This window comes from Clarias gariepinus, chromosome 26 (assembly GCF_024256425.1).
Source record: "Clarias gariepinus isolate MV-2021 ecotype Netherlands chromosome 26, CGAR_prim_01v2, whole genome shotgun sequence".
Lineage (NCBI taxonomy): Eukaryota > Metazoa > Chordata > Actinopteri > Siluriformes > Clariidae > Clarias > Clarias gariepinus.
The window spans coordinates 23,746,483-23,770,262 of record NC_071125.1 but is presented as its reverse complement, the minus strand read 5'-3'; the positions used below and the strand labels follow the sequence as shown (position 1 = coordinate 23,770,262).

Here is a 23,780-nt window from a genome sequence, read left to right as displayed (position 1 = left end):
TTTAACCACTGAGACACTCTGCCGATTGGTTTATTGGTGTTTGACGTAAAACCCAGAACGTCTGGCTAGACCCTGGCAAAGTGACGTCATCCTTCTTCCCTGCCATTCACACTCCTGTCGAGACTCTGACCTCTGTACAGTCATTTCCTAATGCAGTAGAGGGCCCTGTTCATGATTCCACTTTGATACGTGATTGCTGTTACTTCAAAGGAAAAAAAAATGCAAAATGTAAAAAGTTTGCAACACTATTAATCAAATTTTATACATTTTCACTTACTGTACTTTACAGCACATGAAAACATTCAATCTCCAGCCTCTCTTCTCTACCTTCAGGTTAAAGGTTAAAAAAACAGGCACTAATGGTGATGCTTTTGCTTGCAAGTCTAGTTCTTCTTATTTTATTCTGAATCCGGATGCAGTGTGTGACTTCCTGTGATACCTGTGCTGATAAGATAACAACACGATACATGGTGGTCATGTGACATGGTGTGTGTGTGTGGTGAGCTTGTGACGTGAAAAGGTGAGCTGGTCTCTAAAGACCAACCATTTCAGAACTATTTACATTTTTAAAATGTTTTTTTTTTTATCAGTTTCTAAACGTATAAATGTATATGTATATATGTATTAATCATCTGGTTATGACGAGCCCTCGGCCGACACGTGGTACCGGTGCTAAAAAGTGTCTCACATTGGTGAAAAAAGTGAATTTTTAGATAGTATCATATAACACAACTTTTCATAATACTTAATGCTTTTTCTCTCCTCATCCATGCTTCACTCAAAACACTGAGAATTATAATAATATCTGTGTTAACAATAATTACAAAAAGCAATTTTAATTGAATGAACTACAGTTTTTTATGTTTTCCCATAATCACATCACATAATATGTGTGTCCAATTTGTAGCATTTAAACAAACAAACAAGCAAACAAACAAAAAATCCTTAATTTTGCACAGAATGTTTTAATTTAAGCAATCATTTTTACAGGACATGTGCCTGTAGACGCTTACACCAATTTTAGTTTCAATACTCAAAAAAATATGAATCATTAGCATTTAAATGATTGTTGTTAAAAGCACTGAAAAGCTCTCTTGGCACACACATTTTCTGTATTAAAATAAAAAAAAAAAAATTATTTATCACATACACAGTCATACACAGTACAATATGCAGTGAAATGCTTATACGACCGCTAGTGACCTTAAAAAAAAAACTTATACGTAAGAAATAAATATAGATAAAGGGAAATACTAAAGAAAATAAATTTAACTAGTAAAATAAACTGTACAAATAAGGGCATAATAAAAATATAAGCGGAAGCGCTTCCCAGACGCAACAGAGAGAACAGTGCGTATTATATATATATTATTATTATTATTTTTTTTTAAATCAGCACCAATACTGAATTTTGGCCGTTTCCATGTTAATCCTACAAACATTCAACCACTCGATCTTAAAATATTACTTTCCAATGACGCGCGACTCAAAACCATAAAGCCTCTGCCACCTAGTGGTGACAAACTGTGACTTACGTTGTTAAGAAACCTGTACGGCTTTAACTCTGACTTTGAATTGGTAAAAACCTCTATATAATTTTAACAGTCACTTGCTTTCTCACTTGTGACAACATCATGCATTTCTCAGACTTTAGTATTCTTTGCGTGCATTTCTTATTTTTAATAAGACTCATGTTTTTCATCCTGCTTAATTATTTAAAATCTCTGAGCTGCAGTAAGCACGCTATGTCTTCAACCTCAGTCAAGTAGTCTTGGAGCCATCTCGGCTTTGTTCTGGTCTTCAGGGAACCTCAGAAGCCAAAGAAAAAAGAAAAAAAAAGAAAAAAGAAAAAAAAAAAAGGAAGAAAATGCCTCAAACCCTGGCTCCGGTCCCTGTGTCTGTGCTGGAGATGTAATAACAGCTCTGTGGCAGTGCAGAGGAACTCGGCGTGCTTGGGGTTGTGTGATTGCAGCACTGTGTTAGAAATCAATTTGGCTGTTTGTCTCTATTTCTGCTCGAACCCTGGTTGGTGTCGGGGCTGGTTTTAGGAGAAGACCACATGCTGCTCAATTTAGAGCTCTGATTTTTTTTTTGTTTCATTTTCTTTTTATCTCTTTTTAAGGCCACTGCTGTTAATGTTGTACTCATGCTGGCCAGAACACATCAGTGTGTGTGTGTGTGTGTGGGGGGGGAGACGTGATAAAGTCTTGATCTATTTATTTCTATCGCGCTTATGTGCAAAACATTATGTTATTTTCACGAGCCGTGGGATTTTACAGCACCTGATAAACATCGCTGCAGGCTGGCAGGTCAGTCACAGGGGCACTTAAATTCAATCATCACTACAAATCAATCATCATTACAAATCAATCATCGCTACAAATATCTCCACTATAACAAGGTTAGGGAAGAAAAAAAAAAGACAGTTATAATTGTGAGGGATTAAATTAAATTAGAGATTAAATTTGAGCTCAATAGGTTTTAAGTACGTCATGAAGATCAAGCTAAGAAATATTTTATTTTACACCAAGGTCCTGATTGATTTTAAACACACACTGACTTGACCGAACTCTACAAATTTACATGTGAAGAGTGATTTACTTAAAATGAGTGTTTTATTCCAGGGAAAGGGAACGAACGCCCAGAACGAGAGAACGAGTGATATTTTTACATTTGCAAAAGTTTTTTTACGGAACCCTGAAGTCGTCTAATAGTATTTCTTTCCAATTCATTCAGTCATTTTTACAAAATTGTGCACAAAATTTATCAAAATTCTGGCCTTTTTCAACACATCATACACCTACTGTATGTAGATTATTAAAACATTCAGTCATTCAGTCGTTCACTTGTTTTTACTAAGTTGTGCAATATTAATTATTAAGACAAATCAGGTACATGGATTATTAAAATGTTCAAAAACGCTTATTATTTACTAAATCGTATGTGGTTTATTAAATACATTCGCTCATTTTTATTAGATGGTGCACTTTATTTCTTTTATCCATGTACCTGGATAAATAAGACATTTGCATGTTTTTACTAAATTTTGTGTAATTCAGTATGCATTTGATTTAACAAACATATAAATAAACTGTGCACATGATTTAATTAAAATGACGAACGTTGTAATCCTCTGTGGGGTCGTTTTTATTAAATCGTGTGCACAGGTTTTTTTGTTAGTTTATTTGCTTAGTTAGTACAAATTATTAAAAAATTGACCACGCTGATGATCTGTACTGTATGTTTCTGTCATTTAGGAAAATAAATTACAATTTATAGAGTACATTCCAGTAAATGTAATGGAAATACAGTCTGAAAGCTAATTAAATTATATATATACTGTATTTTAACTTAATTTTTTTTTTAATTATCTAAAAGAAAACCACTGGTTTTGTTTCCTCTTTACTGAAGCATAGCGTTTAGTTAAGCTCCAGTCATTTAAAGAGGTTTAAATACAGAATGGTTTTAATGCATGGATGGAATATTGTTATTGATAAACATTGCTCTTGGTAAATCTCAGTAAATCAGGGCATTTTCAGGAATAAAAATTAACATGTAACAGATGGAACACTTGGCTTTTAAGTGAAAAAAAAGAGGAGAGAGAAGAAAAAGGTGCTCCTCCATCATAATCAATAATTCATCAAATTCAAACCAAGGAGGTGATTTAGTCTTAATAATAAAAAATGATCAGAGCGTAATGCATTAGTGCAAAAGCTGGCAGAGAGGAAATCAGCGTGACTCCGCCCTCCTTACACAAGCTTCTCCCCCATTAAAAACCCCAGTGGCCGCTTCATCAAGCAAAACGCAGCAAGCTGGGAAATATTTCTCACATCGTTCGGTGACTAAGCTCCAGTCATTTAAAGAGCTATTAGCTCCGAGTCTCCCGGCTCCACAGCTCGGCTCAGTCCCTCGGCAAAACCCCGAACCCCTGACTGCAAGGAAAAAGCACTTTTCTGCTTCATCAGGACACCAAGTCCACCGGAAACGACATTAAAACACCAAACGGCTCGCTACAGTGACGGGCTGGGGTCAGGGAGGAAACTCTCTCAGGTTTACATCGCACACACACACACACACACACACACACTCAGCAGCTCTAACAGTAGTGCAGCTCTCGTTTCTGTATGTAATTGTTTCTTTGGTAACAGCTCATTCACAGGAACCTGCACCAGATGCTTCACTTAAACTGATTTCATACAATGATGGTGTAGTTTACAGAAAACAACTGAATTATTGAAGGAGTCTCCAGTATTAGAGTTTTTTTTTTGGACGCTCTTTGCAGTTTTTGGTAACGAAAAAATGTGTCTTATTAACTTCATTGATTAAAGACAGGATGATGAAGGAACAAATGTTTATAGCTGCTATAACAAAAGTGAGAACATTAAACGCCTGGTGTGGTGTAAGGGGGATAAAACAAGTGGTGCTGTTCTGTTTCAGGGAAATAATCAGCTTCATGTTGGTAGTAGTAACTCTGCCTCATCAGAACACTCTGCCTTTTGATTAAATAACTATTACACAACAGGACACAAGGAGTTTCTCCTTCTGATTTTTCCACAGAATTAATTTAATAACTTACAGACTAACTTTGACTATGTTATTTTATTTTATTTTATTACAACCAATTTATGGTAAGCAAATATGATGCATGAAGGAGTCAATGTGATGTAATGCAGGAAATTCACGTAATTATTTATATCTAAATTAAACATTAAAACTTTGATTAATTTTTCAAAAGTAAAACTAATACAAAGAAAAACTAAAGCCAATATTGCCAATATCTTTGTCTTTTTGTATTATTAAAACAAGCTAGTCATTTATTTTATATTTATTAAAATTATTCAGTATGTAAAATTAGACAAAATATTTAAAAAAGTGTTGCTTCCTCAGAATCTAATTATATACCAATTATAAAAACTATATATTAATAAAAATAATATAATAATAAATAAAAACTAAAATTTCACAATGCAAATAACATAAATATAATTCAAATATAATTAATCTGATTGTTTTTATATTATGAAGGAATTGTATTAAATGAGAATTACACATCTTTCCATTATGCTTAAAATGTTTTGTACCAATTTCCTGAACTACTTTGGGGCGTTTCCCACGTTCCCGACCCTGTGACATCACCTGCTTTAATCTCCTGCGGATTAACTTCACATTAGCCACAAAATGTTACAATGTGTTCATGAACCAGATACGATGTACTTTCAAGTTTGCTACAAACTGTTCCAAACTCCTCCTGAATCAAACTGAATTGTCTTGAAACTTCCTACAATCTGTAAAGACTTGCTATGATTTTGTAGATCTATATAAAAGCCAATCCATTCTCAGAATCATCTCACTGCGAGATCGTGACGGCGCATATGATGTTCGTAGCAGTTCTTAGCAGAACCATGGCAATCTTTGACCAATTACAGGTTAAAAAAGATACAAGAACCACAACGATCCACGAATAAATTACTTATACTTCGCTAGAATGGTTTTTTCTTTTGGTCAGCAAGTACATTTCTAAATTTCCAGCCTTCCGGACTGCGAAGAGCCGCTCAGAACTTCCTGATGATCTCCCTTGTACTGTATGTGTTAAAGGCCACGTAGCATCTCAGACGTCCTGCTGAAGTGTGCGGCAGTAATCTGTCATCGTTTTTTGGTTCCAGCTGCTTTATGGCTCTGGTTTTACTTTTATTATGATATCTTGAGAGCTTTCACCAGGTTCATCACTGACTGCACCAGAATCCTCAAGGTCTGAATGTGTGAATATTTAATGCAGGTTCAACCCCAAGGGTTTTGTATGCTTAAGGCACTTTGTCAAAAAATGCAGAATGTGGTTGGGTGCTCTAAGTAACATTATTAAAGGCCTTCCATGCAATGCTGAACTGTAAGTCCTTCAAACCTGCCTGCCATCCATGACCTGTTCAAGTCTGGACCAGAAACAATTCTTCCTTTATGTTGTTAGCGTCAACTGGAAAACATCTGCTTTTTTAAAATGTATTGAAATCCTCCAAGGTCAAGTTCACAATAAAGTCCAGACATTTGTAACAAATGTTAAAAACAGTAAAATAATAATTAAAACAACTTGAAAACCATGACAGTATAACTGTGGCGTGTACTGTATGTTGAGAAAAGAAGCGCGTTCTCACCTGAACGATTGTTGGGTGAGGTCCGGACCGGAGAGATGGAAGGCGTGCGTGAGGAAGAGTAAGGTCGCTGTCTGTCTCTTTCTATCGTCGAAGCAGAACCGATAAAGTGATACTGTGAGTAACCGTCCTGCAGGAAACCAACCAGAGAGAAAGAAAGAAACGAAGGTTTAACAGCCAACAATCTTGTTGTGTAGTATCAGGAACTGGAATTTAGTTTCATTCATTAAGTTAATATGAAAAGTGTTCAAGTCAAACTGGGACGTTTGATTGTGCAGAATAACAGGGTACAGTTCTGAGAGTTATGAGAAACTCGCTTTATTTCTCTAAATAACTAACGGCTACACTAATGCACTTATCCCAGTGTTTCACCAGTGCTTGGACACCATCAAGGTAGAACGTTTTCTCAGAACACCAGAGCTATGATGATCTGGATCTGAAACGCCGGCCCCCCAGGAACTCCTTTAATGCCCCAAACATGTGGAAATCAGCCGAGTTCCTGTATCGTGTAAGTGGTGTTGGTGAATGAGTGTGTGTACAGCTCACACAGAAAGATCTGTCTCTTCCACAAGCTTGTGACAAGGTATTGATAGTTGTTGATTTTCAAGGATCAGGTGCTGAATGTTCACGGGAAGGACTGCAGTGGGCCTCGAGCCACCTCGGGCTGAATCATCTTTTTTACCATCATCTGGCCATCATTTACACCATTCAAATGTTTTACTGCGGCTAAGAGTCTCATCACCGTACTGTGCTTGAAGGCTTCTGTAAATGTCAATCGCTTTCATATACCAGAAACTCCATCACACGTAATAATAATAATAATAATAATAATAATAGTGTTTTTGTTTTCATTTTTTTTCATGTTCAGGTATTATTTGTTAAACATAATTTGCTAAAGGAGGGCGTGTCCGAAAAGTTGCAGTGAAATTGCAAATAAACACAGGTTAAGCTCAATGTATTTACAAACTTAAAGTGTTTCTAACTTAAAATGCAAAACACTGGGCGAAGTCGATGCAAATGACTTGTTTTTCTCCTGCATCTGATTTGCAGCAGAGCCGTTTTCAACAAGTTGGGTTTATTCAATTTCCTCTGTCAGCGTGGCGAGAGATCTCTCCTGGGAACGCTGAGCGCGGGCTGAGAAAGGGACACGATTTAAAGAGCTGTTTTTAAAAATTGTTATTATTTTTATTAGATTTACCCTCACTGGTCTTTCTCATGCTGTATTCAAGACGGAGATGTGAGCGTTTATTGCCTCTGTGTCACATGTTTGCCCTTGGTGGCTAGGTTAAGGATCAGAAGTGAGCCTTTAGACAACATGAAGGCATCATGACTCCCCTGAGAGCTATCAGGAGCCTTGACATTTTTGTACCCTCTCGTTTTTTTCTTTTTTTCTTTTTAGGCAAGATCAAAGGCTTTCTGATGCACAACAGTTCAAAGCTGCCCCACTTTCTGCCTGCCATCCCTTCCATGCCAACACCGCTGTATCGCTGCCACGCGGCCCTGCTGGCGAGGACGTGCAGCTGTTCCTGAGCGACTATTGTTGAAGATGAACACAAAGGACCGGGGGAGGGGGGCTGCAGCGTCTGGTTTTCATCATTTTTGGGACTGGGTTTTATAATTTCCTCATGTGAAAGGAATGAAGCATTCGTATATCTCAGTCAGCGTTTTACACACAGCATCAATACAAAGATTACAACAGTGAGAGCTGAATTGATGACAGAGATTCTAGTTATTAACTTTTTAATTTTTTTTTTTTTACCAGAACGTTGCATTCTGGGTTCTGACTGGGCAAATCACAGGTTTAAGTTAATGAGCTTGTTCGTTTCCATAGTAACGGCTCATTCGCAGGGAATTACAGTGTGGACTTTTTATGTATAAGCTGATATATATATAGCAACAAAAGAGTGTAATCACTGATATGCTGAAGAACAGGAACAAACTCCTTCACAAATGACATGAAATGTTTCTATATATAAAGAGATATGATGTGTTTTCCCATAATAATAGAAGTACAGGAAAAATGAAATCATCTTTAGTGTGGTACAGTAAGTCTATCACACCACGCTGCTGTGGATCTGCAGAAAAACAGGGAGGAAAGAATGCATGCTGCAGAGGAGCATCGAGTTTCAGTGCAATTAACATCTCAAATTACAATTACTCCAGCATCCCGTAAGTCTTTTCCCTCCTTCGTTAGGGCCTCAGGTCTAATGTGGCCATGACTGGTGGTGTGTATTAAAGCTAGAATCTGTGCATCTACTCAGCTTGAATGATGAAGACAATCAGGACATGGTCCAATAATCCTGTTTTTAACATGTTAATTCCAGCCTTATGCATGATGTCCCAGTTCAGGTCTCTTTTACAGATGAAACCACAAAAGAGGAAACTGATGGAGCAGAGACAAAGCTCGATATTCGCTCACAACCGTGCTTGACACTCAGGTGGCAAAATCTCTGGTTTGCTAATTTGTGCTCGGGTGAGCCGAGGGCAATGTTCGTTACCGCAACCGCAACGGCGCCAAGAGCATCAGTCAATCTCACTGCGGGGCTGAACAGTGCTACCTAAGAGACCTGGGAGTGTAACGTCTCTATTATATTTTTTACTCCATTCAGAGTTTGCACGTCCAAATATTCTGTTTATTTATGGAAACTTGCACATATGCAAGACTTTTGAACTTAAAGATTGACACCGACTGTACATGGTTCTTAAAATGTAGCCTATATTAAATGTGTAAGAATGTATGTTAAAAATCCCACCTTTGCCGGACGCTAATGACTATTAATGAGTGTGCAAATGCAACGGTCAGCGGCACGGTGCCCTAGTGGTTAGCCCTGTCGCCTTGCACCTCCAGGTCGCAGGTTCGGGTCTGTTTGCATGGGGATGGGGATGGATGAATGGAAATGAAACAGTCATGTGACAAGGTGTCAAAACAAGATTTTTTCTTGTAAAAAGCTTACGGCTATTATCGCGAGTTGTCTCTGTGTCCGCCATGATGGGTATTTTGATGGTACGGTCTCAGGTCATGTGATCTTAGTGCCATGGAAAGAAGGTTGGGCCTAATTAGCATACTAAAAGTGCAGGCTGCACAAAACAATTTTTCAAAAATATTTTTTTATAGAAAGCTGTCCAAGGCCAAGACAATAATGGTAACACTCGTCATTTTTTATGAATATTATTCTTATTTATTGTGTACTTGTGTAATCTGAATCAATATTTAAATACATCTCCCACAGTGCATTCTGAGCACGCAAATCACATGGTCACAGATTTTGTGTCCATTTCAGTATCATCAGTTCCACCACCTTTAAACTCAAGCAGTCATCAGGAACAGAAAATGCGCTCTGAAGAAAATATGATTATAGATCCAGCTTCGTGTGCTGTGGGTGACTTCGAGCATCAGATTAAAACGCAATGATTGAAAAAATATATTAATTATTAAGATTATTAGCAATAAAATGTTATTTATTTAAACGTTAGCAATTCCCTCTCTACACCTTTACCATTTGTGAATCAGCAGTTGATCAGCTTCTACTTAGACTCAAAATAGCTTGCTAACTTGCTAACTAGCTAGCTAGTGTCTTTACATCCTTGAGGATAATTTAATAACTTTATCCTATAAGTTTCTTCATCAAATCTTGGAAATCTAAGCAAATTGTGATCACTGGGAACAAGTAAATGTGAACAGATCTCTGACCAGAGCAAACAGCGCGTGCCAAACTCCGCCCACTCACAACCGCACATAAATGTTGGGTGATGTGTGTGTATAAAAATCTCATGTATGACCATTTAAATTCTAACCTCTATCCAGCGCCACACGACTTCCTTCCTGATTTCCTCTAGCTTTATTTATAATCTGGTCTTGTTTGGCTCGCCCACTGCCTTACCACTGACACCTCAAGTGCCAGTTCCCAGCTCCTGAGTGGAGGATGAGCATGAGGGCGAAAAAAAGGGCACAGCCACTCGGAATAACTGTCATTACAGCCTGATGAGATGAGACGCATGGCTTCGGCGAAATGTTAATAATAGCAATCTGAATGTTGGTGGCCTTTCTTTAATGTCAACCTTGGTGACATTACGGGTGGAACCCAGAGCAGGAGAAGAGGAAATGAAAAAGAAGGGGGACAGAAAAGCGAGGCACACCTTTAAAAACCTATACGAGTTCTTTTTGTAATAAACAGCATGTGATAACTCTACCGCAGGGATGTGATGACGTGTGATTCTCTTTCAGACTGTCCTTCATGACCTTGACCTGCAGCTGACGTAAGAGTGTCAGTCCTGCTGTCCATATTAGATATAGATGACAGACTGCAGTGCATTTCTCAGCCTGAAGGGGGCATTGTAACACCATGATGCAAAATACTGATTTTTTTTATGTGCTTACTGTATATAATAAAGAATAAAAACAGCTAAAGAGTGCTCGAGATGAAGGAGTCCTTTAAATTTGCATCAGGATTTCCTAAAGCTACGTCCACATGAGCAAACAACACGACAAAAGCAAAGAATTTGACAGCAACAACATACGACAACATCCAGTCTAACCACATTTATCTCAATGTTTGGATATTATTATAATAACAATAATGTTATCCAGCAAATGTTTTAAAGTATATCTCCAGTATAAAAAATAATTAATTTCCACAAGTGTAGTAAGCTTTAGTGTTGCTTACAATAAGCAATTTATTTGAAAATATATAAATATTTTAAAAGATGTATTAAAGGAAAGACGCCATGACCTCTAGGTTTTTTAAAATGAGAATAAATTAATTAAAATAAAAACCAAAACAAAATTTAAATATGTTAAGAAATAGTAAATGTATATAATAAAATAAAATACTAAAACTATCTATCTATCTATCAATCTATCTAATAAAATAAATGAATTTAGATATTTACATATTTAAACATTTCATACAAAAACTGTTATTTGAATATATTTTAGAAATTCTTAGAAATGTTAGAAGTTAATAATAAATACACATGAATGTTCAAAAATCCAAAATATGAAATTTTAAATAGGCCTACTGTATATATATATATATAAAAAGTTAAACAAAAAAAAAAAAACAATAAAAATGCAGCCTTAAAACCCACCTAAATATATTTTTCTCTTTTAATTTCTTCAAAGGTGAAAAAAGTTTTGCACTTTTGCATTTGTATAGGAACTTTGAATTTAGTATGTATTTTAACATTTTACTTTAAACTTTTAAAAATTATAACAATAATAATAATAATAATAATCTTCTTTGTCTTTCAGCGAATCATCTAATAATAATAATAATAATAATAATAATAATAATAAATACATTAACTTAAAAATAATAAATAAATAAATATATTTTAAAGCAAAAATTCTAAATAATTATGTAAATATTATTTAAAACTAATATTTAGGATTTGCATGCAGTGCCTGACTGTTTAAGGTAGAAAGGTTTCAGTGTATTTTTATTAAATATTCATTTAATTTTGGATCCTGTCTGCATTTTTTTAATCTTGGATCCTAAAATCCTGGCTTATTGTTTCTTTAACGAGCATGTGCAGTTCTGTACTTTCATTACTGTTTTTTAAAAGAACAGTTGCAGTTCCCCTCCCAGGCAGCAGAGGGCCCTACACATCATACACAGCACCTATAAAATAAATAAATAAGATGTGATTTAGGACAAGCACTAAAAATCTTACTAAAAATATGGCTGAACCCTGATGTAATTCTAATAACTCTTATATTAAGTAAGTTTTTGTTATTAAGCGGCTCATGCCGTGACCCAGAAATACTTTAATTCACGCTTCACTCAGGGAGGAACGTCCATCTGCTAACTCTGCTACATAATCTCAGCTTGCGTTTGGAACGAGACTGAGCTAATTCAGGATAAGCGTTCGAGCTGACTAATAGCCGTTTTTTGTCTCGAAAGGTCAGAATACAGTGCGTCTCTTCCCCCTGTCCTCACGGAGAGCAGCAGAGGAGTCACGTTAACCCTTACAGTACAGATCATTCTATACCACAGTACTGTAACAGTGCAGCTCCAAAGCACAGGGTTACTGTATGTTAATGCACTCGCTATAATATCTTACGGGCTCTGTAAAAACATTCAGAGGGCAGGTTGTAACTGTAGGTTTGCTAACATAGACAGGACTTGGGGTGGGGGGGGGGGGTTACGTTTAGTGGGAGACAGGAAGAGAAAAAAATAGAAAAGCTGATGACGGATGACAGAACGGCTGTTTATAGCTGGAGAGTCGGCTTGAACCTGTTTCTCAAACACCTCCACAACATCACTATAAATGTACAGTACTGTATTATAGGGCCGTACCAAAAGTAATGCAAAAGTAACTGGGCATAACTAGAAATGTATTAAAAGTATTGCGTTCTTTAAATAAATTAAAAACATTATACGTTATGGTTAGCTGCTGTGGTTTTTGAGGTATAAAACATCGTGGGACGTCATCTTATCAGAAACTAATCAACTTCAGGGTGCGAAGAGTATCTCCTAGACACAATCAAACCTTAATTGTTCTTAAGATATGTTCGATTTTTGAATTGTTTCAATTTCTGATTTGAAACCTGATCTGATCCTCCTCTTAGTAGTTGTGTGTCTACACTAAAACACCAAGACAAAGTCTCCACTTAAAGGAAGAGTTTCCGCCGTGACTTCCACGTCACGCGACGTTTCTCTACCGTACGTCCTCACGTCGTCATTCATCGCGCACACGCTATCCCGAACCTCTTAGTTGAGCACCGCGGCAGGCCGACTTTTCATTAGAGAGAGGCAGAGACAGTGTGTGTGTGATTCACGACAGAAATGAGGTGTACATCCTGAATAGAGCCTCGCAATAAAGCCAGGCCAAGGCGCCCAACAAACACCGATCGATGGGGCGTTTTTTCAGTAAATCTCTCAGAGTTTCGCTCGCGTTTTTTTCCTTCTCAATAGCTCTTTCTGCGAGGACGGTCAGAGCCGAGCGCGCCGTATCATGTGGAAGAAAAGCCGAATTTACGCCTCTCTCAGCATTCTGAATAGCGCACATTTATGGATTTCTTTTCAGAGTGAAAGAAATTGCTTGGCTTGAATGAATTATTGCCGGTGAAGGTTTATTGAAGTTTTATTGTCCTCTTCAGGCATCAGGAGTTCTTCAGATGGGAACATTTTGCCGTGTTAATCACGCTGAAGTGAAGGCACGCGGTTCTAAAGCGGCCTGACGGCCGGGCCGTGCGGTATGCCGCCGTGTCGGAAGCGGCGTAGGTGCTAACGCGGTTATGGATGATGTCATACCTTCTTGTAAAGGCTGCGCAGATCTCTGTACTGCCACATGCTGCTCAGGACCTGAGACGCCGCTTTCACCACTTTGGGCGAATGTCTGAAAGAAAGGAAGAGAACAAACGAGGGGAGTTTACACGTTATTCCTACAGTGTGAAGTCATTTCCAAAATTATTGGCACCCTTTTAGAATATCAGGACGTATGTGTACAGAGGTGTAACGCAGTGTGTCTTTAGAGTTAGACCAGAACAGGGTGTGGCCTAAACCAGTAGGGATAATAATCTTTTTTTTTTTGGTTTATTTTCATCCTTTCTTCATTCTCTTCGTCTTCGTTTTTCTTCCGTCCTTTGGTTCGTACCTTTTGTTTCCTTCCTTCCTTCCCTCCTTCCTTCCTTTTTACCATGTCTCTTTTCTTGCTTTCTTCCTCTTTCTGCCTTTTCTCACAGTTTCCTGTCATCCTTCCTTTATTTTTCCTTTCTTCTACTACCGTCTTTCTTTCCCACATGTTCCTCAGATAACCTCCGAGCGGGGAACTGACTATCCTGTCTGACAGCGTTTAAGAGGAAAAATGGCCCCTTGGTAAGAGGAAGACATAAAGCAGTTATGTGACATGACGCTTTAATGCTAATACACTCTGTCGAGGACATCGTGATTTATCTCTGACCGTCACTTTGTCTAAACACACATCTATCCTGCACTTTATCACAAAGATCAGAGGTAGCGGACCAACACGAGGCTGTCTGATCTGAGCCCTCGTTCCCGTTACAGAACAGAGACGCTGAGGAATCAGAACTTAAATAAAAAAAAAAATACATTTGGTAAAGTAACACTGAGGAACCTCCCTGATGCACATCGTCTGGATGACAGGAACTCACTTGTCTCCTTTGCTCCTGGCGATGCCGATGAGCTTCTCGATGCCGCCGGCGTCTCGCAGTGCCTTGGCGTTCTCCATGTTCTTAGTGATGACCTCGTGCAGGGCGCAGCAGATCGCCGTCACCGTGTCGTCCGACATGGTTTTGCCGCTTGTGCCGTTGGTGGTGCTGCTGCCGCTGCTGCCACTGGCGTTCATGCTCCCGGGAAGACGGTGGACCAGATCCCTCATCGCGTACTTCCCTACCAGGGTCGAGGAGAAAGGTCAGGATTTCAGCCATGTTCAGGAGTCAGAAACACACACACATACACACACATTCAGACGAAAAGGACACACAAGGTAAAAGTTTGTGCACCTTCAGGACAATAAAATGTCAATAAAATGAAGTAATATGAAGAGACAGCTGGGGTGATACTCAATAATAATTGAAAATTCTTTAATTTAATAATTAAAAGAAAAACTTTCTAATTAAAATGTAATATATTATACATTGTAGTTATTTAAAAAAGAATTAGTGGTTAAATCTTATACAGTATATATATTTGAGGATACACAGCTGAGAATATTTCTTTTATTTCATAAAACATGACAAAAATCTTTTCCTTCTGTTAAATCTTAGAAAAATACAACAATGTTTAATTCGCCTGAAATTCTATTATCTTGTGCATAAATTAATGAAACACACTAGCTATCACTCGGTAACTAGGGGGCCAAAACTTTTGCACTCAACACTATACTGTACAGTATGATCCTGAATCCACAATTGTTAAATCATATTACACATTCAATCATTCATCGTCTATAACGCTTCTCCTGCACAGGGTCACGGGGGGCCTAGAGCCAATCCCAGGAGACTTTGGGCACAAGGCAGGGTACAGGATGCCAATCCATGGCAGGGCACACACACACACACACACACACACACACACACACACTATAGGCAATTTAGGAATGCAATTTTACCAATGCTGCATGCCTTTAGACTGGGGGAGGAAACCAGGATACCTGGATGAAACCCACCAAGCACAGGGAGAGCATGCAAACTCTATGCACACAGACCCCGAGGCGGGAATCGAACCCAGGCCCTGGAGGTAGGAGGCTCCAGCGCTTCAAAAACCACTACATGCAAAAAAAGTTAAATCATTAACCTTAAAGGTTTAATATTATCTCTTTAAGGGGAATCATTAAATAGCCCTCTGTGAATGTTTGTTTTTTCTACATACTTTCTCATTACTTTCCTTTAAACACCAAAAACCTGTCAGATGTTCACAATCAGTTCTGTGTACTAGTTAATGGTTCTTCAGGAGCCTCTCAGGGGAAGGTTTTTAAAAGTTTTTAGTAGAACAAAGTGTTTCCCTGCCACAAAGAGTTCTAAACAGAAAGCTGAGAAACTGTAACTATCCAAACAATCTCTAATAGACAAAAAACATCACCAGAAGCTCAGCGTCCTCGTCAATAAAAACCGAGAGAAACTGTGTGTATGAACCCGACGCGAGACGCGTGAGGGAGCCCCGGCTGCACACGTGAACACGCTCTGGATTAATCTTTGCTCTTCTTGGATTAACGCATCTGTTGTGTTGTTGTTTACCTCCATGAACTTCAGCACAGCGTAGAAGTCTGTGTAACATCACGCCCGCTTTAAGGCTCGCCGTCTCGAGTTCAATAAAATGACTCATGTGGTATTTGAGAAGAGAGGACCCGAGAAGAACGTGGCATCAAACCAACAGTGAAAGAGGATGCATGTTAATGAATACACTGATTCGATTCATTAAAAACTCTGGCTAATAAAATAATCGTGTGTGTGTGTGTGTGTGTGGTCACAACTCTTCTGAAGGTTCTCCGGTTGTCCCTCAGAGGAAAGCCTGAAAGAATAAGACTAAGAGTCACTAATTATTCAACAAACCCTTTAAAGAACCTGGTTACTTTGGAGGAGCTCTTTTGATGCGTTTCTATGCAAAGTCCCAAACGTCAATTAACCTTACCCCCGTGTCTTTGGAATGTGGGAGGAAACCGGAGTACCCGGAGGAAACCCACCAAGAACGGGGAGAACATGCAAACTCCATGCACACAGAGACGGGAATCGAACCCGGACCCTGGAGTTGCAAGGCAACAGTGCTAACCACTACACCACCGTGCTGCCTAAAATTAACTTCAGAAGCTTAAATTCTCACTCCTAATTCCGAACGGAGAAACACAGGCATTGTTTTTCTCACGTGCCTCGTGAAGCATGAATCTTTTTTCCCCCAAAATGGCCTAAATTTCTCATCAGCGTGCTCCGAGTTAATTGGTGTGCCCTTATCTTGTTCTCGCAGGTAATATGCTCATTTTTTGCCTGAGAAGACAATCTGTAGGTCTCTCACCCAGCAGGACAGAGATGTTTCACCATGGATGAAGCTTGAAGAGCAAAACAAAGTGGTGTTAACGGCTGATGAGGAGAAACGCCCAGGGTATCATTTCATCTTGTAATTTAGGTTGCAGGATTTGTTGAAGTGTTTCTGAAAAGGATCCAAGAAACATCTCTGAATAATGTTCGAATAAGTTGCTTTTATCATGTGGGTAAAAACGTGGTGGTGGCTCAGGTGGGTGAAGCTCTGGGTTGCTGATCAGAGGTTGCCACTATTGGGCTCTTGGACAAGGTCATTACTTCATGCCTATATAAAATACAAAGCCACCAGAGATAAAGGATGTCTCCAGTGCCACAAGAGCCAGGAGAAATGGGTGGGTGATGGCAGGAAGGGTATCTGGTGTAAAAAAAAAGAGTTGCGAATGATCTGATGTGGTGAAACCGAGAAAGATTTACAAAACCCAAAGAAAAAGAAAAAAACTTATTATAATAATCAACAACAAGATACAGTAGTGGAATAAAGCAAAACATCCGGTTAAAGGAAACATATTATACACTTTTATAATATCATTATTATTATTATATAAACAATATTATTAACCAGCGCTGCGGGCAGTGGCTCGGTAGTATGGGGTGTGGCAACTCATTAAGGGTGGACCTCGATCCCAGATCCTCGAATCTGACAAATAATAATGTAGAGCCGTAGCCACCGAGCTAGCTCCCATGTCCTAAACCCAATGTTTTTTTTTTTTGTTTTTTTTTGTAAAAGTAGTTCCTCTTGAAGGTTGCTCGAACACACAACTTTGGTTTTTACCCAAACTTCTTTTTAGAAGCTTTTTATTATAAGCAATTATGGAAAGCCATTAGGGTCAAAAATGGTCATATGATTAATTTGCATAAAATAATTGTAATGCACAAAAATTTCTAGATTAATCACATACAAAAGCACTGACACTGGAGACTCCTTCCATGACAGTTACATAAACAAACTTCTCCTCCAAAGGCTTTTACGTAAAATATGAGTCTCTGGCCCACTCAACGTGCTACTTCTTTTTTAAATTAAAGAGCTAGTACACGTCTCTACTTGTGTAAATAAATGTTCTGTAAAGGTTGGATGAAAATAGCCAAGTATAAAGAGTATCTATTTTTTTAAACATAACCAATTGTCAGCATTAGCAAAGTGCTGTGATATAAAAGGAATAAAATAGTTCAAGACTTGCTGTAATTTGAGTGATTGATTATATTCTTACAACAGCATCGTCTCTTTATGTAATCTTTAGCGATTGAGTAAAGAATTCACTTTCACATCTCTGAATTAAACCAAACATTTCAGACCCAGCTTTCAAGGTGAAGCTACAGTAAGTGTTATAAATACATAGCCCACTGGGGATAAAGTGTGAAAAGTGTTCTAGACGCCACATTTGCCCTCATGGTCACAGATCTGGAGGGTCTCTCGGTGGGCTCGAGCCCGAGGCTGGGCTGAGTGATTGTTTCGATCGAGGTGTTGTTCGTGACACTTTGGCCAACCTTGACTTTGTGGAGTGGATCATCTTTGTGCTCTCAGAGAGACGAGGGCTCGGTGCTAATCAGAGCAGAGTGCTAACTCTCCATCCTATAAAAGCCCATTCTAGCACAAAATAGGCAATCAGGCTACGCATGCGTGGGTCATCATCGACAAGAGTGCAAAGAGCTCCAGAAATACACTCGCCCCCCCATGACACTTCCACAAAGCGCACGAGCGTGAGAGGAGGAAGCAGGGAGATGTCAGGGTTATATTTGCTGCTTGCTCAGCAAGTGCTTTTAATCCAGTTTCAGACTGATTTCAGTTCTGTGTTCTAGTGAGACAAAAAAAAAAACAGGTTTCTGGTTCAATACATATTTATAAAGTTGAATGCGTATATTAAGTCAAGTATACAGTACACACAGATCAGCCATGACATTAACACCACCACTAGACGAAGTGAACAACACTGATCACCAAATATATACCAGTAAACTGGTGAGAAGATCAAGGGCTTCCAAGGCTCATCCATGTACCCATGTTTCCACAGGAACGCCATCCATCCATTCATCTAGGAACCACTGTAGTCCCACTAAGGACTGTGAAGGACAGTGGTGACCATTGGAGGCCAATACTGTAACCATGAAAGTACCTCAAAATTCACACAAGCATTCACACACTACGAGCAATCTGGGAGCCCCAATTAGCCTGATCTGCATGTCTTTGGACTGTAGGAGGAAACTGGAGTACCTGGAGGAAAACCTGCAAACTCCATGCACGCAAGAGGTGCATCTGGAGATACAAGGCGACAGTGCTAACCACTAACCCATTGTGCTGCCACAGAAATCGCTGGGGGCCAGTGGTTAAGGCATTGGACTACGGTTCAGAAGATCCCAGGTTCAAACCCCACAACCACCAAGTTGCCACTGTTGGGCCCTTGAGCGCGGCCCTTAACCCTCAACTGCTCAGATGTGTAATGAGATAAAAAATGTAAGTCGCTACTGATAGGACCGTCTGCCAAATGCCTAAATGTAAGTCAATGCTGGCCTTGATAGAAAGACACCAGAACACCCAGCGCACCACAGCCCACTGTGGACAGGGTCCAGGAGGCAGAGAGCCCCAGGCCTCCGACTCCAAACTCACATTGAGCACCATGGGATGAGTCTGACCCACGCAGGCCCCTCTCCACAAACACCTAGCACCCAAAGGATCTGTGGCCAATGTCTTCGTACCAGACACCACAGCGCCCCCCAGAGGCCTTGCATCGATTATTGCCTTTTTCATTTATGATGAAAACATTTACATTGTTTTACTCCATTTCGAATTACATTAAATAGTATGGAACGTCAATGAAACAGGTTAGCTCCTATTTTCATGTATTTTATAGCAGCTATAAACATCATTCACTCACCAAAGACAAATAAACTACAACTTGCCATTATCTGAGTCATCGCAAAAAAAAAAGTCATCGTTCCCTCAACTCCACTCTCGTTTTTTCAAAACTAAATAGAAATGCTGTTTAATAAAACCACCTTAATAAATGAGACAGAATGTCGTTACTGTTAAAAGCCTGTACATCCCGAATTGAATTTAGTTAACTCCCCAAGAAGCCTTTTCCTGACTTTGGGGGCACATTATCAAGCGACAACACGACTGTTCATTTCCTCTATAAGTACGCACCACAGACATGCACTTCTGACAAGCGACATTTGCATTCCTAATACTATGCAAATGAGATATTATTCAATAAAGTGACACGTCGGCTCTGAACGGCCCTGTCCCGTGAACTTTCCACTCTTTCAGATTTAATTCCTGTCTTCTATTTTACTGCTTTTAAGGCCGAAATTAAATCCATTTTAAACAAAGTCATTGTAGCACTGCCATGTGTGTTCATTTAACAGCAGAGGGTACACTCTTAAGTAATTAGCATTTCATATCAGAACACATCAGATTTATCACCTTTTAGTCTGCCTGCTAAGTCTGATTCAAGGGGATGTGTACTGTATGTAAAGACAAAAAGGGACGTTGGCATCTATGGGCTGAAAAAGTTCCCATAGAACCTTCAAATGGTCCAAACTATTGTTATGGAAGTTTATATAAACTCCTACTCAAAAATGACCAGCGTGCGGAGAACTTGGAGCTGGCATTTAATAAGCCATTATTATACTGTATAAATAACTATTTAAAAAAAAATGGTATGTCACACTGTGAGTTCACTTCATTTTGTCTTATTTTTGTTGGTCCTTATGTTTAGTACGCCAGCTCACACCCTCACCCACTCATTCTCTATAGTGTTTATCCTGTACCGGGTCACGGGGGGCATGTAGCCCATCCCAGAGAACTTGTGGATACAGTGCCAGTTCATCACTATGGGCGGTTTGATAACACGAACCAGCCTAATCTGGAGAAAACTGGAGAAGCCAATTAGCAGGGAAACCCATCAAGCAGAGGAAAAGAACAACAAAGTAACCCAGAGCCTTAACCAATTGAGCCACCACCTTATGCCACCCTCAGACCCAAAAGTGGGCCTCGAACCCTTGACCCTGGAGGTACGAGGCCACTGCTGACCACTGCGTCACCATGCCGCATCTTGAGCAGCTCACACTGTAAAAACTGTTTGATTCATTCATTTCATAGTCGAGTTTCCTTCTCACTAAACTCAATGCAAATAAACACTTGAGCAGTGGATAAGACATAGGCCCACTGATCGGTTCAAACCCTAGCCCCACTAAATTGCCACTGTTGGGCCCTTGACCCCTTAAGGTCCCTTAACCCCTAAATAAGGGCGTCTGCCAATTGCTTGAATGTAAATGCTTGACAATTTCTGCTACAGTAATAACAGATTGTAAAGAAACAACATGCACATTGGTGGCAGACCGTTAACAAAACACATAAGCTGCCTTTAGCAAGAAGCTAATAATTAAGAAATAATGGGAATAATCACCCAATCATTATAAATGCATCATGCAAACCCCACAATCTGAACAGACTGACCCAAGCTGACTCGACTGTAATGACAGGGTTGGTGAAAAGCTTTGATAATTCGCTAAATATGTAAATATCAGTATACCATATGGGCAATTCGGAAACTGTGGGAGGAAACCGGAGTAACTCCGATCTCAGAATCCTTCTGAACTCACTTCAACTTCGACATGATGAGTTTCCAGGAAGGAAAGAAGTTTAGCATTCATGATGAGCTATAAACATCCTCTTGCACTCACCTCCAACTTTGCAGGAGGAGCATGTTCAGCAGAAACGCTACGCGAGTCCTTCTGGGTCATCATGTTCTAATGAATGAATTGAATTTCCTCGAAGGTGGAAAGAAAACTTATTTTTTCTTCCTCTCTTACATTTCCAGCAAGAATTAAACACTTAACAGAAAGCGGAACCACTTTGCACACGTCAAACATTTATCCCAAAAGAATAATCCAAGCATGACATCTTGTCAGATCAGCATCCATGTAAACAGTTCAGTTGGAATCTCTAATCGGAACGATTTCAATCGGATTGAAGACATATTGTCGGTGAAACCACAGCTCGTCAGGCGAGCGAGTCAACCTGAAAATGGACTGCCACACAAGGCGAGGAGAATTTCACACCGGCGAAATCTCTCCCCATTTACCACCTTTGATGTCTGTCATATGGGATAAAAAGAATATGCTTGATGAGTTAAAGGCGCTTTGATAAGCTGGCATTGAGAAAATTTTAACCTTTGATGCTTCAATTAAACACAAAACACCTGATGGAGGATATGAAAAGCAAAAAAAATACAGACTGGCAGACGGAAGGGAAGATGTGCAGACTGATAATGAGCCGAGAAATATGGCTTTAATAAGGCTAGGTTTAGGTTTAGACACGCTGCTGATGATGTGATATTTCCTGAATGTCAGCATCAGGACGCACTCCAGACGTCCATCTGCTGGACATTAGATAGCGGAGAGAAAAAGGGTGTGATGATGGATGGATGGAATGATGAATAAATTAGACGGGACAGATTAGATGAACTGGATGGGAAGAGATGATGGATGGATTTAAGGGATAAATGGACAAAAGGTGGATGAATGAATGGACAGAAACTATACATGGAGGGATGAATAGATGGATGGATGGGAGGTTTAATAAATTGGACTGGACAGACTACTGTAGATTGGATGAAATGGATTAATACGTGGAGGGATGGATGAACAGTTGACTATACTCGAGAGTTAAATGGAATTTGTAAATTGCACAAATCAAATAATTAAATGAACTGAATTGGATTGTACAGATTAGATTGGATAAATAGTTGGAAACAATGGATGGATGGATGGAATGAGTTGATTGGACGGATGGATGGATGGAATGAGTTGATTGGACGGATGGATGGATGGATGGATCAATAAAAAAGATTTAACAGATTATAGGAAATGATAGGAATGATTGGGAAGAAATTATCACATGAATGAAGGATAAACAGATGGATGGATTAAGGAATGGGTTGTTAGGATGGATTAATAGATATATGGATAAGATGGATGGCTGATCGGATGGAGGGATGGATGGATGGATACTGTAGAATGGAATACATGGATAGATAAATGAATAAGATGGATGGATGGATAGGATATATGGTTCAACTTAATTGTAAGGATGTGTAGGGTAATGTGATAGACGACTAGATGGGTAGATGTCTAGGACAAAGTGGATGAATAATGTGATAGATGGAGGGCCAGATAGAGGGACGGATGGCTTGGATTGGATTGGATTGGATTGGATTGGATTGGATTGGATTGGATTGACACCCATGCACGAGTAAATTCTATCTAAAGATCTTTGCCTGTATTTCCAGTTAATCTTCTGGAAAGAATTTCTCATCCGTCGTAATAAAGCCGGAACATTTTTCTTTTTACTGGCAGCCAGATATATGACTCCTCCGGTCATCAAAAACAGGATTACACTTTCAAATCCCTTCCCTATCCGCTCAAATGCTGGCCATTTTGCGACAAGCGTCCCAAATCCCAGTGCTAACCGAAACAGAAACTTCAAACATTCCTGTCAAACCCAGGCAGCTTTTCTGCTGAAGCTCCACAAAAACTACGTGCCTCTGCATGGTCAATTTCCTCACTCTGACACCAGGAGGGTTTGAAAGAAACACCTGAAGAACTTCTGTGCTGCAAAGTTTTGAGAGGGTTTTTTTTTTTTCTCTTTTCTTCGTATTTGGAGCAGAGCAACAGAAAGGCGTGGGTGTTTTTGATATGCCTGAACTGAAGTGAAGGAGTTTTATTCCAGAGTTTTATCCCCTGTAGCTGGCTCAGAGGCCTGTCGCGGTTTAGATTCAAACTTAAATCAGCGTCAAGCTAAAGTCTGGGATTAAAGAGCCGGGGAGGAAGACAGAGCCTGTTTAGGAATTTGCATGTTTAAGCAACAAACATGGCCTGAACGCATGCACGCTGCTCGTCTCCATGTTCTTGATTTATCAGCTTTGTGTTTTTCGAGAGAAGCACGAACAGCGCGACCAGCTCATGCATCCTTTTCTGCACCCTGGATAAAAAAAGAGCCGATCAAAACCTGCAGAAAATGAACCCTTCCACTCTGCAGCAATAAAAATAAATTGTTATTTATTACCCTAAAAAGATTTTAACATTTATTACAAATCCAAGATGGCTGCCGAGTGGACAGTTAGACGGTGCTGAGATTTTCG

General features: G+C 39.3%; 1 protein-coding gene across 3 annotated transcripts in view; it reads right to left on the bottom strand.

Moving 5' to 3' along the window:
• ctnnd2a (catenin (cadherin-associated protein), delta 2a) overlaps positions 1 to 23,780 on the bottom strand; it is a 302,677-nt gene that overhangs the window by 9,695 nt on the left and 269,202 nt on the right. For all 3 annotated transcript variants that reach the window (XM_053488242.1, XM_053488240.1, XM_053488241.1), the window contains exons 16-18: positions 14,260 to 14,497; positions 13,400 to 13,484; positions 6,147 to 6,273 (exon numbers count right to left, since the gene is read on the bottom strand). In XM_053488242.1, coding sequence (XP_053344217.1) covers positions 6,147 to 6,273; positions 13,400 to 13,484; positions 14,260 to 14,497 — 450 coding nt within the window. The remainder of the gene's footprint in view (positions 1 to 6,146; positions 6,274 to 13,399; positions 13,485 to 14,259; positions 14,498 to 23,780) is intronic.